This window comes from Argiope bruennichi, chromosome 9, assembly GCF_947563725.1.
Source record: "Argiope bruennichi chromosome 9, qqArgBrue1.1, whole genome shotgun sequence".
Lineage (NCBI taxonomy): Eukaryota > Metazoa > Arthropoda > Arachnida > Araneae > Araneidae > Argiope > Argiope bruennichi.
The window spans coordinates 72,642,047-72,661,523 of record NC_079159.1 but is presented as its reverse complement, the minus strand read 5'-3'; the positions used below and the strand labels follow the sequence as shown (position 1 = coordinate 72,661,523).

At 26.9% G+C, this 19,477-nt stretch overlaps 1 protein-coding gene across 6 annotated transcripts; it reads left to right on the top strand.

The window, feature by feature from the left end:
• The first annotated feature begins 145 nt into the window (after positions 1–145).
• Positions 146–19,242, top strand: LOC129984556 (speckle targeted PIP5K1A-regulated poly(A) polymerase-like). 6 transcript variants are annotated; one of them, XR_008785500.1, is made up of 9 exons: positions 146–265; positions 754–891; positions 2,197–2,412; positions 7,606–7,832; positions 10,018–10,238; positions 10,611–10,694; positions 12,555–12,697; positions 14,343–14,433; positions 18,999–19,013. XR_008785500.1 is itself a non-coding variant. In XM_056094464.1 (8 exons), exons 1-8 carry the CDS (start codon positions 218–220, stop codon positions 19,197–19,199), a joined length of 1,269 nt encoding a protein of 422 aa, XP_055950439.1. In that variant the 5' UTR covers positions 146–217; the 3' UTR covers positions 19,200–19,240. The 6 variants fall into 6 exon arrangements, 3 of the variants coding, with proteins under 3 accessions (XP_055950439.1, XP_055950441.1, XP_055950440.1); XR_008785501.1 differs by lacking the exon at positions 12,555–12,697 and having other exon boundaries at positions 18,999–19,139; XR_008785499.1 differs by lacking the exon at positions 18,999–19,013 and having other exon boundaries at positions 12,574–12,697.
• The last annotated feature ends 235 nt before the right edge of the window (positions 19,243–19,477 follow it).

Genomic DNA, 19,477 nt, shown 5'->3' with positions numbered 1-19,477 from the left:
ATTGCATTTATTCTTAGTTTTAGTGTTTTTAAAAGAATAATTTAGAAATCTTCAGAACCAGAATTGTCTGAAATAAAATTCTTTATTGGATGTATTTTTTTTTGGCAATCACAACGACATTTGTAAATAAACAATATGGCTGCGCCCAGTGCAATTCATTGTTTATAATGTCGACAAAACAATTTATTTTTCTGTAGGATTTATAAAGTCTTTTTTTATGAATTCAAAGCTAATAAAAATGCTAAACTTTGCAATCTACAAAACTGTGAGTTCTAGTAATTTTCATTGCTAGATTTCAAAGCAATTGATTTTTTAATTAAAACTTTTATTTCGTATATTTGCATTAAAGTAAGATTTTACTCTAACAACTACTAACCATACTATCGTTTAAATGCATATAGTTATTGGCTAATCATAATTTTCAAAATATGCGATACAAATTAAATTTTATCTGAAAAAGCGTATATTTTATTTACCATCATTTTGATGACGGTATAATATTTTAAAGGAAATTCAGAGAACTCTCAATTTAATTAATAGATGTTTGCATTTTTTCCAATACATTTCAATAGCTCTATAAAATCAAATTCTTAATTTACTTAGGATTTCTAAAATTATGATGTGACACTATGATCAGATTTAACATATAAAATATTCTTTCAATAACGAAAATTCTTACAATTTTTTTTTCATGAAGATTTAAAATTAGTACAGTGAAATTCTATTAATACAAAACCTCTTCTTCCTTTACAGATGAAGAGAGTGCTTTGCCATCTTCAATGTGATGTAATAAAGAAAAATGTATTGAGAAAGTTTGTTCGGAAACCCCATTATTCAGAGAAAACATTATCTCACACCCATTTGAAACGGTTGTTACAGAAATGTAGATCAGTAAGTAAAAATAATGGATTTTTTAAAAAATAAAGCTAAGTATATTATATAAATATTGTTTAAAAAATTTACGTAAAACTTTCACTATTTATGTAAAATCTAAAAATTATTAATCAGAAATTTTAACTATGTGAATTGCAGATAGAACCTATAAATTGTTTTCACATTTTATGAAAGTAAATCTTTTTTAATTTGTTTAGCTAATTAATGAAGATTAGATTTCGACCACAAATTTTTAGAAATATAATATTTTCAAGCCTCTTTAAATATATTATTTCAATAAATATATTAAAATTAACCCTTATTATTTGTTTTCATTCGTCATGCTAAAATTATGTCTTTCATAGCCATTATATTAAAAATTACATAATATATTCAAGTATCTAAAGTCTCCATTAATTTGTAATAGAATCAATTAAATAACACATTTCCAAAAAATTAGAAGAGGGCACTGAATTATGTCGAAGAGAAAACAAATGAATTGATGGATTAACCTTGAGATTGGAAGCCGAGTTCACTTATTCATTGGTATTTTTATCAAATTTATCTTTTCTGAAAATAATAGAATGCTATTCAAATTCTTCAATTTCATTCTTATCAGCAATTTAGGTTGGAAATCTCCACTTTGGTTGCCAAATGCATGTCAATCTGTACTCATTATACCTTGTGAATTATTATCAGATAATATGTCAAATTTACAGATTCAAGCATTTAAAAAAACAATGAAAGTAAATAAATAATAATAATAATAAATATCTTTTATTATAATTTAATTATTGAGTTTTCTTTTAGTAATTCAAAAAGTTACATTATTTCTTTAAAACAAAAATTTTTTTCGTTTATTTTTAGATCATGCCGTTGAAGTCATTGGTTATGTCTAGCCAATCACTCTAAATCGTGACGAGGTTTATAATGGTTATATTAAAAGTAAACTATATATTTTATGTACTGAAATTTTTTGAAATTATTTTTCTGTTATAAAAAATGAATTTTTTAAATTCTATATAAAATAGAAAGCATAGATAATGCCCGACCAAATGTTGACCAATCCAGTTGTAATAATACAATCTCTATTAGCAACTCGCCATCCTTGTTAATTATTTATAAATTATACGTTGTTATAAATGTCTCATATTACTATAAAATTAAAAATTGGGCTGCTAAGCAATTTTTTATGGTGCATTTTCAATTATGTCAATAAAAAGTTGTTAGTACTACAAATTATTAAATTTGCAACAATATTGTTTTATTTCAAGATGGAACATACAAATAATTTTTTTTTCACTATGTTATTTTTATTGACAGGTGTTAGAACAGTTTGAGGTTTTTAATTCTTACACACAATTAACAGATGAAGACATTTCAATTCGAAAATCCATATGTAAGGATATAGAAAATGCGTTTCAGCCTCATTTTCCACATTGCGCAGTAGAGCTTACTGGCTCTTCTGTATCGAGACTAGGACTGAAAAATTCTGATGTTGATTTGTCTTTTCAGACTTTTTCTAATGAAACTAAAAAGGTAATAAAACACTTTTTTTAAATTTGCTAGTTACTTTTAGGGACAAACTCATTCTCTGGTGATATTGGTTATATAATAATTTCAATTTACTAATTTGGATATAACTTCATGTTCACGATTCCGTCAAAATGTCAGCTTTAACCCTTTGCATTCGGACAGATTATTCGATGCATAGTTATTCACTTAATACATGGACCTGTTTAATACACCAAAAATATAGATATATATGCAACTGTTTTAACCCTTTAAAGGGCCATTTTTTTCTAGTCATATTACGTTAAAATATTTTTAGGCTTGAAATTAGAATAAGAAAAGGGATTCATTTAGCTAATTAGATAAATTTAATTTCATTAATTGATTAATTTGGTTAATTAATAATTAAGTAACAAATCAAAACACATCATTTTGTCTGAGATAAAGAACTGAAGCATCTAAGTTTCTGACTTACTAAAAAAAATTGTCAGAACTTATGCCAATCTACATAATTTCATACAAAGATTGATAAATTTGGTGGGAAGCATACTTCCCACGGCCCTAAAAAGGGTTAAGTTGTGTTTCCCTGAAAAATGAACGTACATCTTTTTCACATTCTGTAAGCATTTTTAACAATTAAAATAAATAAATAAAATATCTAAATGAATGGTGACTGAGAGGAGGTATTCGAGTACAAAGGGTTAAAGTCTTAATATTTTAATTGTTTTTCGTATATTCTGTTCATTAAGTGCGTAAACCTTTTTAGCAGAGGTCGGATCCTGTAACATCATGGCACTATTCAAAAATTAATTGTCTGCTTATCAATCATCTAAATTTCTTTGTACTATAATTTCACTTTTTTATTCACCTAGGCAGACAGAACATATTAAATTTCTGTTGCAATTTTCAATAGAAGAAGAAAAAAAAAAAATCACTCGATCAAATATTTGATGAAACAATGAAAACGCTTTGAATTTCTGGCACAAAATAATCTGTTGATAGAAATAAGGCAAAAAAATAATTTTAAAATATTGCAAAACTTCAGAAATTTTTTTTTTGTCATGACTATAAAATTGTTACAATTAAAAAGATAATTTTTAAAATTTTGAAATGTTGTAAAATTCATTTCTGTGCAATAATATTTTCAGAATTTATTATGGAAGAACGCTGAAATTTTGCTTGATTAAAATTCTAAATAAAATTTCAAAAACATAGTCCCGAGTTAGTTAGTTAGTTATTTTGGATTTTGTGGCACAAGAGCCAAATCTGGCTAAGCTGCGCCAAACATATGGTTAAATATAAAAAATATTCAGTGGAGTTCTAAAAAGTTAAAGTAAAATTTGCAAAACCAAGAAATGCGGAGATAAAATAAACATAGTCCCGAAGTGCACATTTACGCCCTCCAGGGTATACAGGGTGTCTCAAAAACCTTGACCACGGCTTTTATTCCTAAAATATTGATTATAGACATATAATGTAAATTGCAAAGTTGCGTAAAAAAAGGTGCAAAATGTTATGAAATCAATTAAAATTTTCAAGGGATTAAACTTTAAAAAATACAAAATTTAAATTTTTATACGGACCCCATACAAAAAAATTTCCAGTGAATAAAATGTGTCTCAGTCTCTAATAAAGTCATGTACAAGATTTCAGAATTTTATCTTGAAAATTCTCATAGTTATGTTAAAACAAAGTTGGTGAAGGATCAATCACAAATTAAAATGCAAATGTTTACAGCTTCAGTGCAGATGGTGCGACGCAGGAATGCATCATAAGGAAATAAAATATGCTTTATATCTTTAGTTTTAAATAGAGATTTGAAAATCTATATTTCCTGAAAAATACTTTAAAATTTTATATCATGAAATACAGGAAATAACTTAAAAATGGCACAGCCAATGAACTTGTAAAAAAACTTATGTAATGTTTTCTTTAAGTAATCTTTTCTTATGTAATCTTTCCTTTAAGTTATTATTTCTACAAATTTTTTATACTTTTGAACCAATAAGTAGCAAAATTATCATTTATTTATTCAATCATTACTTTCTTTGTTAATTTGTGAACACACGAACATCCGATATGATTTTTCCTCTTTTCGAACTCGTATCCAGGCATCGAAAAGTGATTTAAGTCAGCATTTATGTAGTTTCATATCTTTGAAACTTTCTGTGATAAAATTCTGAAATTTTGTACATGACCTTATTAGAGGATGGAGCACATTTTACTCACTGGGAATTTTTTTATACGGGCTCCATGTAAAAATTTAAATTTTGTATTTTTTAAAGTTTAATCCCCTGAAAATTTTAATCGATTTCATAACATTTTACACCATTTTTTACGGAACTTTGTTATTTACAGTATATGTCTATGATCAACATTTAACGAATAAAAGCCGTGGTCAAGGTTTTTGAGACACCCTGTATATATGTGTGAAATTAAATAGCTGCAGATCAAACAGTCAAATCTCGAGAATGTCAACACACATGCACATTCATATTTATTATTAGTAGAGACATAGTCATTCTTCCATTTACCATAGAATCTTTTATATGCAGCAGTGCGAGATCCCGTTGATACTTGATTAGAAATTTCCTCTGATATTTAAGCGTGTGGTTTCAGTAAAAGAATGCCGTATTCCAATACTAATATAGGACAAATAAGTTTATGTAAACTAAAAAGAAAGAAAAAAAGAGAAAAAAAAAAGAATTAGGTTTTTTTTTTTTTTTTTTTTTGCTATTATCTTTCTTTTTTCGCTAGAGATATTGTTTGCGTTGATTGATTTTTAATCTGACCCGATTTCAGTATTTCTCAATTTAATTTCTTTTTATAATTATTAGTAACGGTTGGCATTGGTAAGTGTATCAAAACATGGTTAAAGTTTTATGTGTCAGTTTTCGATTGTTTACAGAGTAGGTTGGCAAAGATTTACTAAATTCAAGAATCCCAACTGCAATGAATCTTGTTGTCAAATCGAAACATCATTGTATCTTTATTACTTTCAGTCACATTCTATTTCACATTATATTTGTATCTGTAGATAAAACTATTTTTCCAAGTCATCAAACCTTGCTGCTATTGGAGCGGGAAACAGTGCGTTCGATGTAACATGACTAATAATTGGATAAATAATTTCAGACGCTTTTATTATTATTATTTATTTACAAGTATGTTTATTGGACAAAGGCATTCACTGTGGTTTGCTAGATTTATAGCTTTGGTTATAATTAATTTGAGTATTAGCTAAAATTAATTTGAATAGTCTCCCCTTGATTTTTTTTGATAGTAAAACAATCTTTCTTTTCTGTTTTCTTTCTAACTTGCTCTGTTTTCGCTGAATGCCTTGAAAAGTGAAACGCTGAAAATTTAATGTTAAGAATATCAAGAATATTTTAATAGATATGATTGATAAAGCTGGAGGACGTGTAAAAAGTTAAATTTTACTATTTTTTCTGTAATTCCTTTATTATCTTAAACGACATATCAGTATATATAATCATCCAACGCCGTTTGTAATTCTGGGCGAAGTTAAAAATATTCTCGTTTTCTAGTCCTCATCATTATAGATTGCGAAATCCCGAATTTTGTTTTGATAATTAACAATTGACACAGTTTTTTTTATGTTTAAATTGATCTATTTATCGGTGAGCGAATAAAATTAAGCATGAATAAAAAATATTTATGGGATCATAAACTTCACATTTTGTTTACATGCTGAATTGCAGCAAAAGTTAAAGAACTGATGTCTGCAATTTTTTAAAATTTTATTTGGTATTTGGCATATATATATATATATATAAGTAACCAATCTACAGTAAGAAATAGTTTGAAAACGAAACTAAAATGAAAACGAAACAAAAACAAAACAGTTTCGAAATCGCAACTAAAAATTATTACCTATTCAAACTAAAACCAAAAAAGAACTTCATAGTATTTAGAGAGCGCAACTGCAGCTACTTCTAAAACACAGATGAATTGATACAAAAGTATTAAAATCAAGTTAATAGGAAAATAAAAAATGAACCAAATATATATATATATATATATATATATATATATATATATATATATTTTGGTTCAATTTTTTTTTTTTATTTTCCTATTAACTTGATTTTAATACTTTTATATATATATATTTCTGTTAGTTGATCACTATTTGCTTCAAACCGAGTTTAGTAATTAGTTTTGATTTGAGTGTTCGTAAACATTATGGAAAGAGAAGATTCCCCTGTAAAGAAACAATGTTACAACAGTAACAAACAAACAATTTGCACCTAAAGTATACTACACATAATAATTTAAAAAAAAAAGTTTTTTAAGTATTCTGCTAATGTGTTGGAGATTTTCTATTACAAGTTTCATTAATTCATCTACGTCAATCATATCCGAAATATTTTTAAAAGGATAACAACTCGTCTAGATGGGTACATCTTCTAGTAAAATATTATTCTTTACGTCATATATAGCATTTTTTTTCCTCTTAAAAATATTATTTTACTTAGCGTAATATTTAATATTTTGTTTTTGAAATTATCTTCCTTAATTTTATTAATTACCACAATTGTTTTTATTTGCATAGTTAATTATATATATGTAATGGATTCGAATCCTGCCGACTAAATAATATGTAATATTTTTCGTATCCTGTCGGCTAAATAATATGTAACATTATTTTGGTTGAAGCAGAGTGCAGGTTTGAAGACATAGATGAGACATTGTATTTTCAATTTCGTTTTATTCTATTCCGAGTTGCAGGCATGATAATTTACAGGAAGGCGCAGCGCGACACAAAAGCAGAAGTAAGAAAGAAGCGAAAAAGGACTGAACAAATGATCACTAGCCTTATATAACATAGGATTTCCGGCCGCGTGCCAATGGAATGACCTTTGACAAGGGCAACGTATGAAATGAAGTATCACTTTCATGTGATACGTAGTACCGATGGCGCATTAGTTTTACAAAGGAATTAATTAAACCGAAAGTGAAATTGGATCACGAAATAAGAGAATATTTTAGAATGAAGTTACGATGGGCTAAATTAAGATAAAGTTTTAGAAATTAATTTGGATTAAATTAAGAGTTTAAAATATCATTATATATATTAACTTTTTTTCTAAATTTCTATAAAGATTTGAATTGAGTAATGTCTTATATAAGCTTTTTTTTTTTTTTTTTCTGTAAAGTGAAAGCTGATTTTGTATATAAGTGTTTAATTTTTCGTAGCATAATTCAACAGATGATATCTGCATAGATTTCAAGGAAGATACAAAAATGGGAAACAGCTCATTTGCCGGATTTTCACAACTAATTTCAAAAGAAAAACTTTGTCACCTAAAAACTCTTTTGACGGATGCTGGATTTGATAAACAGTCAAAAGTTATACCTGGTGTATGTCCAATTTTGTATTTCACCCATAGGAACTTAGCTTGTGATCTTTCAATTGAGAACAAGTAAGTGAATTTTGCACTTAATCAAACTGAATTTATATATATATATATATATATATATATATATATATATATATATATATATATATATAGAGAGAGAGAGAGAGAGAGAGAGAGAGTATAAATATCTTTAAAATTTGATAAACTTTCTTTTTTTTATTATCTTTTATTTTTTAGTGAAAATAATTACTTTCAAATATCAAAATGATATATTCGCACAGTAAAAATAACTATTTAATCTTTATAATTGTGCATTTATTTAATGAACTATTTTAGCTTCGTCAGAAATTCACAGTAGACTCGCAATAATCCGGCGATGCCTAAATTTAGAATGTCTAGAAGTCCGGACTTTTAAAACGGCGAATGGGAAGTATTAACAATAAAGAAAATCACTGCATAGTCAGTCGACAATTAACCTTTTTCGAAATTAAAATTAATAATATCACATTTGAAGAATTCCATGAGTCGCTAGAGATAGCGTAATACAGCACTGCTATCAAATGAACTCTGTTAGGATGGAGCTTTCAGTTTTGAAGTGGTAATATATGCTTTTGTAAAAATAAAAATTCCAAGTAGTCAAGTTTAGATTAATTATAAAACTTTTTAAAAAGTTAATTAAAGATGTGAAAAAATACGGAATTATTTACATTCTCTTTGTAATTTTTAGAACCTTTTAAAATTAATAAATGAAATAGTTAATTAACAAAACTAAGTTTATAACAACTAGCTAAAAAAAATTAAGTAACTGAAGGAAAAAAAAAAAGAAATACAGCAAATCTATTTAATGAGGACCGTTACTCCACTAAGAAACTCCGTTGTAAAGAAAATTTGTTAAAAATTTTGTAAATTTTAAGAAGAGAGACAGAGAGTGAAAAAACTAAAATTTACCTTTCTTTATTGATTAAAATTACGTATTCTAAATTAAGAAATAGTCTGCAACCATTTTTTTTCCATATCTTATATTAAAAAACCACATATTTTTCATAAAAAAATTCACACTAAAATTATGTTGGAATGTACTGCCCTTTTTATTATTCCAAATGCTATTAGGCCTCATGTATTTTAATAGTCTCCTCACTGTCTTCTTCATTACTCCCTGCAATGTTTTCATTACTTTCTGTAACACTTCGCAATATGTAATACATCATAAGATATACATCAGTGTCTTCATCTATTTGAAGAAAATTTATCAGCTTCCGTAATGCAGCTAAAATGCGTGAGGTCAAGGCTATCGATTTGACAGATTTTTTTGGCTATTCTACAAATGACAAACCATAAAATTTTGGAAAAAAATTGTAAAGTTTCTTTAAAACGAAATTATTATTCGTACAAATAAGAGTAAATTATATGTAAATCGTTAAAAATCAAGTTTCTGCTGAAAATTTTGTTAGCTTCGTTAAATGGAAATTCTTGTACTTTTATTATGTTAGTTATAACAATAAATTTCATTTTTTGAAGGATCTCTTATTAATATTTGCCTGTCAAAATAATATCTAATAATACAGCTAGTGATCACTGGCTGATTGGTTAGAATAGGCAGTTAGTTGCCTAGGACCGCTGGACTAAGAAGAGGTCGTAAGGACCGATCCAATAATGTTAGCCAAATGAATCAATCTGTAAAAAATAGAAATTCTATTACTAATGAAATAGTAGCATGTCATTGATATTTTTCAAGTATAACTGATCATGTTCCTACCTGTATGATTAGGTTCGCTTAGTTTTTACAATATTTGTTAGCAGCGACAGTTTTCTTACTAAGTATTGAGTACAAATGTGAATGGTGCGCAGTTGTAAGTCATAATAAGTAAAGACATTCATTTCTATTAAGAAACCAAAATATATAAAAAAATAGCTTAAAATAAATAAGTAAAATGTTGATTAAATTAAAAATGTTTTGAAATGTGAAATTGAATTGATTAGTGTATCAAACAGACTTAAAATAATTTTAAATGTTCAAGTTAAAAATATCTTGAAATATGAAACTTAATTGACCAATTTACTCGTGAAGTAAACTACCTAGGGACTCAAAATTCCTAAATCCACCACTGATGATTCGGTATCGACTATTATTTTGAATGTTTTTAATTTCAAAATCCCATTTTGTGACTATCCTTATCTTTATATTACCAATATGTAACTGTATTAGCTTATAGTAAAAATAGTAATGATTGCTTTCTTTGCTTACTAGGTCTGCTCTTTACTCAACAAATCTCATGCTGTTTTGTAATATGTTGGAGAAAAGAGTGGCTCCTTTGTATCGTTTCCTAATATACTGGTTCAAATATCACAAATTGTGTGGTGGTATAAGTAAATTCAAGAGTTATGCTGTGTTTTTGCTTGTTATTTATTTTCTTCAAACTAGAAATCCACCTATTTTACCTACAGTGGAGGATATGATTCAAAGAGCAGGTACGGATTATACATTATATTATATATATATATATATATATATATATAATGCATAATCACAAAACAGAGAAAATAAATAAATTTTCTTAAAATATTTTTTAAATAAGAATAAAAATTGCTTCTTCATTTAAAAAGTTATTGCAATATATTATATATATATTCGATGCAGAATAAGAAAATAATGAAACGAAAGAATTGTGATATTCTTTTTAATAAATAATGACAGTATCATTTGAAATGTTAAAAATTAAATTTTGAAATCTGATGAATTTATTAAATTATTATACTATTTTTTATTATTAAATATTGTTTATAAGATTAGGTATATAATATAAATAATGAAAATAAATGTTTGAAAACTTTTTTTTTCAGAAATTATCAGTGATAAAAGCAGTGTCACGTATGCAAATGAATATTTCAATACGTTTGAGAATTCAAAGAATTCCGAAAGTTTAGGTATTTATCAAATATTATTATATTATCTTTCATGGCTTACTTTATGTTACACGAATATAAATTATTAAAATTACTTTTTGATCATGATTAATTAAAAATTTATATCAAGAATCTAATGCTTTAAAACTATGCATCATTTATAAATTACATTTATATTACAAATCGTTTGCAAAACTTTCTGAAATTCATAAACACCGGGCAACATTCAATAGTTGATTCAATTTTATTATCTGATAATGAAGTTATTTTTAATGACATGAGAATTTTAATTTTTTTATTAATTTTCAAAAAGATTAATGCGATTGCACTAAAAATATGCATTAGTTTTCGTAGATATGGTATGTTTTTTTTTTTTTTTTTTGGCACAAGGTACAATTTAGGATAAACTGCGCCATTCACAATTTTCGTAGAGCAAAAATGTTACAGGGAAAAAAGGAAAAAAAATCGTATCAAAAGGAAGTGAAAGTAAAGTGTTTAAAGAAAATACTGAATCTGTTATAGATGAAACACTCTCTGGCAGATTATTCAAAATATTGTTAAAATGAAACAGAAAATAAAATAGCTAAAATTTAGGTCCAAGTAAAAATAATTAATATTTTCTTTTTAAAATAATTATAATACAAAACGAGAAATATCTATTCAATAAACAGATTTTATTTACTATTGTGGCCGTAAGGGCGCAAAATTTGAATTCTGTCAAAGAAGGCGATTAAAGTCAATAAATCATGCCAATTAAGTTAAAATATATTTAATGAAATAAAAGGACATAATTTACAAGGGGACAAAATTATTTGGAACAATAAAATTTAATTACAAATATAAATTAAAATGATACTCGGGGCAACAACATGCTTACCGCTTGCTTCCAAGACTTGAACTACTGTTTATTGCAGCGGCCGCTAGAGGGCTAAGGAAAACAGTTATGGTTACACTATTATTTAAAGGAGAAAGATTAGTAGGAGTAGTCTCTCAAAAACTTTCTCGCATGCTCTCTAATGAAGATATTTCTCACTCACTCTGCCCACATAAATTACTGTAACCTAAAACAAAACTAGTTACCGTTGGACGCCAAAAACTATTCCTGCTAAGGAAAAACAAAACTCTTAAGGAAAGAAGCTTAATTGATTTAAATCTTTTTAATGAAGCATTAAAGGATTCAACACACGAAAAACAATAATAGGACAAACAATTAATACAAACATTTAAGGAAAAGTACAATTCTCGGGGGGTAAACATTGTGCTTCATCTATGACTCCAGAGCATAGACTGAAGTTTTATCGAGTGGCCGCTAGATGGCAAGCTGGAAAAGTTGTCCGGTTTCATTACTCAGATTTTTATTTTCAAAGTCCCGCACATGACAGTTTTGTGCTTCGTTATACAGTAAAGAAGACTAAGTGTGCCTTTTGGGTGACTTTTTTTTAACGATTGAAACCAAAATTTGATCCAGCACTACAATTTTAGAAACATGATCACATGAGAAATTTCATTTATTTAAATTGGTGCATTTTTTAACTATCCCGTTTACATATATGTGAAGCTTTAGACTGGCAGGCGGTCAATTCTTCGACAAATTTAATTCAAAATTCGACAAAGATAGATATTTTAAATGTTAAATCTGTCTACCAAATTTTATTTATTTTATGTTTTTATAGCTATCGTGTTGCATTTGAACAGCAAATCAATCAAACTTTCTGTGAATGGATTTCATTCAGAAATTAGTAGAATCTACAAATTTGGTGCGAAAACCAATTTTTAGCCCTTTTTTATCTCAAAGATCTTTTTTTCCTTTTAGTTCTTTCTTGCCCACAAATAAATAAACATTATGTTAATTTTTTTATATCTTTGCAATATTTTTTTTAGAGTACTATATCTTTATTAGGCAGTATGAGAGAAAATTTCAAAGTGACCACTGCCGCTAGTTTGAGAAGCTATTGTATTTAAAAACTGTTTGGTGCAACTGATGGTTTTCTTAATTGGAAAATAAAATGCAACTGCCTGCTTTTGTATGTATTAGATTTCCTATAAAAATATCTTTTATATCAAAATTATCTACTTATATATTATAAAAACTACTTATATATTATAAAAAGGTATTTCATTGATACCAACACGTGCTAATATTAAATGTATTTTACATATTTACTTTGTATTTTTACTTACATATGTCATATACTTTAGGCAGTCATCAACAACTCACGATATTTGGGTACTATAACCAGTTTTGCTATATAAATACAACTAGCTTCAAAAACTTAAAACATGCCTCACGTTTTGGTCGCAAATTCTTGAATTCAATGAAGGTCTCGATACATTCATCACTAAAGATGAATTAGATAAAAACTTCATTAAAAGACAAATATCAATTCTTCTGGTTGTTGACATTTTTTTGAACAAAAAAAAAAAAAAAAAAAGAAAAAAAGTAAAAATATTTTTTAGATATGTATTAAAAAGTTCAACTTATCTAAACGCGAGTTCGCAAATTGTACAGATTAAGTCTATGGCAAAGGATACCGACGTGCTCTGATTGGTTTAAGCCTTGGCATCTTTTTGGCAATGTTTTGCCAAAAAGATGCCATACCGAAATATATTTTTATAAAAATAAATAAAACTTGTGAATTTATCCCCGCCCCCACCCTATTTTTTACGGTTTACATGTGATATTAATCTGAAACACATATACAGCAGAAAAGATCAAATTCTGAAACCTAAATTCAGGAAATATAAAAATTACAATTTATTAAAAATATTTTTTTTGTGTGTTTTTTCTTACTATTATTTTGATATAACTAAAAAAATTAGCTACGGAATCACATATTCCGTTAAAGCTTACATATTTATACGTTTTGGGTATTAAGTAATCATCTTCCCATATGTAGTTGATGGGAAAGTAACTAACGTTCAGCAACAAGTTTCAATGACTGCATAAATTATCTAATAAATGTACGAAAATCATAGAAAAATAAGAATTATTTAATTGCTGTATTATATGTTGAGTAATTACTCTCATTTAGTTTTATATTTCTGTGCATAAACAACATTAGTTACTTGTCTTACTAGTATTATTGGTAATATTTATTACTATTATTAATAATTAGTATTAGCAGTATTAATGTGTAATATTTAGAGAAAACAATTATATTAATAAAAATTAGATCGTGTTGATATTCAATCTGATCTTCCATAAAACTAATGAAAGGTACAAGGTTTGAGCCAAATTAGCGAAAACTACACTATTATGAGTGCAAAACATTACCAAAAAGATGCCAAGGCTTAAACCAATCAGAGCACGTCGGTATCCTTTTGCCATAGACTTAGTCTGTACAATTTGCGAACTCGCTATCTAAACTGAGATAAGAAACAAATTTTAGCCCACAAAAACCTGTAGTAGGATGTATCTGAAAGACGAGATTTATCGTCGGTAGCGTTGAAAGTGCTAATGAAGGTTTGGTGACAATTAATTAAAACATATAATACAAGACTTGAAAGTATTTTCATCTTACCAATCTTGTGTGTATCAGTTACTAATAAATAAATTTTGATTTTCCTTGTTTGTATATTAAAAAAATTATTATTCAATAAATGTTATCTTTTTCCTTCTCGTATAGAAGAATTAATAAAGGAATTTTTCTGCTTCTATGCAAAATTCAGCTACTCCAAAGCAATATGTCCACTAGTGGCTCGGAGTGTCGATACAACCGAGTTAACTTCTAGAAGTCTTGCAAGTGGCAACGTATTTCAAGTAAATATGTTCATAACATTTTGTTTAGTTTTTATATGAAATCATACTTCTAAATGTTCATGATAAATCTTTTATTTCAAATTTATTAACATTTATTTCTACACTTTTATATTTAATAATAATGAAATTTACATTGGTAAAGATAAACAAATGCTTTCTACCACCCCTCCCAAATTATGGATAATATAGGTTTTAAATAGAAAACCTTTATTGAAGTTTTTGGATAATGTTTTCTTCTGAACATTTTAAGTGCCAATTATCTCTGCTAATGGTTGGTTGATTAAGTTTTTTGGCACAAAAGCCCAATCTGGCCGTGATGCGCCAGTCACATGGTAAAAATGAAATTCAATGATATTAAAAGGTTCTTTAAATGAGGTAAAATTAAAACTACAAAAAATAAGCAAATGCATTAAAACGATATTTTAAAATCATTTAAGAAAAAAAGTAAAAGTACATTAATTACCAAGATACGAAAACCATTTTTTTGAAATGGATAAAAAAAAAATAACCTAAATAAAATTCAACAAACCAATAGCTTGCAAAAATCTGACAATATTAGGATGATGAACTATCACCCACTAGTTCAGGCACGTCTATGGAAAATGCAATAAAAAATTCTCTGCTAATGATAAAAGAAAATGTGTATTTGTATTGGTGCTCTATAGGGTTTAATGTTCGACTTAAAAGTTATCAGATTTGACACAGATATATTTTGGAGAATAAAAGTGTACTTTCAAAGAGATTTTATTTTTGAAATTCCATCAAATTATTAATTTATATAAAACTAAGGAAAATTTTAGCAGAACGAAAGAGCTCAAAAATGGTCTTAAGTTAAATTTGCTTTTCAATGATAACAATGTAGTTGCTGTACATTTTAAAAAAACTCTTTTTTTTTAAACCTCATTTTACAACAATAAATTTCATTGCTGTGAAGTTGCTCCAAATATTTCATACTGGATTTTTTTTTTTTTTTTTTTTTTTTTTTTGGTTTTGATAATGGCAGAAAGATACGACTTATTTTTTACTAATGAGCAAGATTTTTTTTTCAATATGATCTATAATAATCTTTTTTTTTTTAAATCTCTGTATACTCTAAGTACTTAAAATTGAAACTTAGCTTCATAAGTAACAATAATGAATAATTTTTTTAATGCATCTGTTTTTAAACAATTTCAGCAAGAAATTTTTTTAATTGAGTGAAGTTTAATTCACTATCCTTCCAAATTAAAATTTAGATGAGATGACAGTAAATTAGAAAGATTCATTTCATTGCGAAAATAATACGGTAAGGCTTTCAAAAAGTCGACACCACAGATCTATCAAAATTTGGTTTTTAAAAAATACTTAACTGAGGAATCTTTAAGAGCTAATTATATAAAATATCGAAGATATTAACTATCATTTCTCCCGTCAAAACAATTGATCGCCAAAAAGCCTTTAATATTAAAATAATATAATGTATGTTATATTAATAACCACATATATTAGTTTGAATGTTATCGAATTCCTAGACCCTAACTTATATATATAATGGTTGCTTTTAATGTCTTAAATAAATGTATAATAAGTTGGAAAGACAAATCTAAAAATGAAACGAAATTTGCAGATTTGTCTAGAAATTATTTAAAAATCATCTTTTAAAAAATTTCTTTTAATTTTTTTTGTTTTTTATTCGAAATATTTTGCTTTGATAATGCTTCTGGATTTATTCGTTTGCCTTGATTGCACTAGACGTTGCATTCTATGTAATATGATATTTGCATCACGCAGTTTATATGAAAAAGAATCCTAAAAATATTAATAAATGCAAAATTTATTAATATTTTTATGTAAAAGATAATGTTAAAAAAAACACACACAACCTGTTTTAAATCACAATTTTAATGCTGGTGAAAAATATATTGAAATAATAAAATTGGTTTGACTGTCATTACAACTATAAAAAGCAGCATTGTTAGCAATTATTTATAAATGAATTTTAAAAATTTATTAAAATTAGGATCAAATGGATATGTTGGCTGTAGCATTGTACACTATTCTGTTAATACTAGAAAGATTGAAACCTGGTATATACCTGTATTGTCCAAAAGCAGTTAAAATAACTGCCATGTGAAATAATAAATAAATAATTTATTTAAATAATTTAATCATTTATTTAAAATTAATAATATTCTTTTATGTTATTTAGTTATATAATATGTTGTTAGTAAATATTAAACAATAAAGAAAAATTTACTGCACTGGGAAAAAAAGTAAAAAGTACTTTATGTATTATTATTCGTATATTTGTTTTAAATTTTTTATGCGTACATTTTTTACAAATATTACTTGTTTTGTTATTGCCGCAAAGTCATACTTGACAAATTCTGAGTTTATTAGGATGGTTTGTATTCGATGATGTTGCAGCTGACCTTTGGAGATCGTCAAGGTGTGGCGAAATGTTATGCCTTGCATTTATATATTCAATGGAAGGCTGTCCTCCTAATTGAAACAAGAACTCTTTTTGTTGTATTTTTATTCCTGTAGTTTTTTGTAAAGAATCCAAGCATTTATAATATTTTAACCATACGTCTGGCTCCATTTAGCCATGGTTGGTTCTTGTGCCATTAAAACTCGCATCCAACCAATCAACCAACCAAGTTATAGCAGCCAAATCTAAAACATTGAAAAATATTTGAAGGGACCAGCTATGAGAACTAGCTTTTACTGTATATTTTCTGGCCATTTTGTCTCCCATATCGACTACAAATTTTGTGTTATAAAATTTAACTTGTTAGAACAAATATCACTGTATAGAGATAATAACAATTGCTACCTTTAGCTTACTAAGTAGCTGTAACTTATCTAGTGTCCGTTCAAATCGAGAATTTATCATGTACCGACATGTTATGTAACGGGAATTGAAAAAAAATGAGAAATATTTTAATACAGGGCCGGACTGGTCACACAAGAAATTTACTGAATTCAGAAATAACTTTTATTTCTAATAATATAAAAGAAATAACTACTTCATTCGTGTATAAAATAAATAACTTATTTATTTTAAATTTCTCAAGCAGTCAAAATGACTACTTTTGGACAATATAGGTATATATGTTGTTGTTGTTGTTATTTCCGGTTTAATGGCACAAGGGCCACATATGGCCATGCTGCACCAAAACATGTGGTTAGAGTTGTGAATAAAAGGTAAAATTTTAGATGTCATAGTTGAAAAATGGTCTTAAAAGCATAAAATCCAGCATAACAGAAATCAGAAGCAATATAGGTACAATACATACATATATCAAAAATAATGGGGGAATGTAAATATAACCATTAATAAATGCATTTATATCATGTATAAAAAGTTCCAAAATTCTAAGAAATTGTATCACTATAAATATAATTTTTTTTCTAATTCAAATTAGAAAGCAATAAAAAAAGATGATTTCTCTAAGCAATCTAGTGTTAAATGTGTTATGCATTTCTCTAATTTTCTGAAAATATACTTTAAGTGCAGCAAAACTTACAAAAAAAAATTATTCGAAGCATGTCTTATGCTGAAACTTACCTGAAAAAGATTTTTTGTATTTTAAGATGATGTAATAATAATTTCGGATACTGTTGTGGGGAAATGCCAAAATGTCGGTTAATTAAAGTTTAAAATAAGTTTAAAAAATTTGCTACGTTTGGTAGATCTATGCCAAACGATCCAGCCTGTAGGGCGCCGAGACACGTATATTCACTATTAGTAGTAATTTGCTCATGTTTTGAAATGTATAGTTTGAGGTTTATGGCACAAGAAGAAAGTTTGGCCATACTGCGCCAGACGTATGGTTTGCTTGTTGTTGTTTTATGGCACAAGAACCATATTTGGTTCTACTGCGCCAATCAAACGGTAAAATGAAAGCCGAATATTAAAATCTATGATATTAATATAGAACTTTATAAAAGATAGTACTGCAAAAATTAAATATACGATATTACAAAATAAACATATGTGTTAACATATGAAAATGTAAAACAATGATATAATGCAAAACACAAAAAGTGCTAAATACAAGTATAAAAATGAATAGCTTTTAAAAATCCAGACGTATGGTAAAACGAGATTTAAAAAAAGTAAAAATATTTTTAACTACATGTTAAAAAGGTTGAAACGCATAGAACTATTGATATATTTTGAAATTTCGCAACATATTTGTTGTGGCTATTAGAAATTTTGAAGTTAGCGTTTTGCATATTGAAATATAACTTTCTTTTCTTTAAAATCCTGTCTTATTTCATTGTAAAATGGACTAGAATAATGGTTAATTGTTCATTTTTTTCTCCCTCGGTAATACAATCAATTATTTGTTACCATTTTGAATGATATAGTTTACTTGTTACTAAATTCATGACATGAATTATGAATTTTTCGCCATTTTCCCCAACAATAAGCTATAAATTATTCTTTTATCTTTAAGTATAATAAAAATAGGACAATCAACAGTAAATGATGAATTGATATTTGGATTATTCTTTCAGTATAATCATTTGAAGCAATTTCTGTCGAAAATTTAAAAAGCCTTATGTCTTTTTTTCAGGCTAATTCTATTTCAATTCAAGATCCTTTAGATCCAAATTGGAATGTTACAAATGGAGTTAACCATAAGTATTGCAGCCTTTTTCAAAGAGGAATGATTTTATTATCCAAATATTGCTATCCGGATGAATACTGGAAACCGACTACCACTGGAACATGGGGACTTCTTCACTTGCTCGAGTTAAAGATACCTCAAAAATAAAAATTACAAGTCGCTAATTTCTTTCTCTTTTGGGTTAAATTTATAAGATATTTATTGCGGAAACACAATCAAAGGATTGTTAGTACAACTATAAAAAAAGACTTTTTTTTTTCGTTTTTGCGCAAGAATCATGACATTGACTATGCTGCTCTACACAAGGTAGGTAGGTAGGTATGGTTTATTGGCACAAGAGCCATGTGAGGCCATACTGCGCCAGTCATATGGTTTAATTTAAGAGCACATTAATATGAACTGAATCAATCAATTATAAATTAATA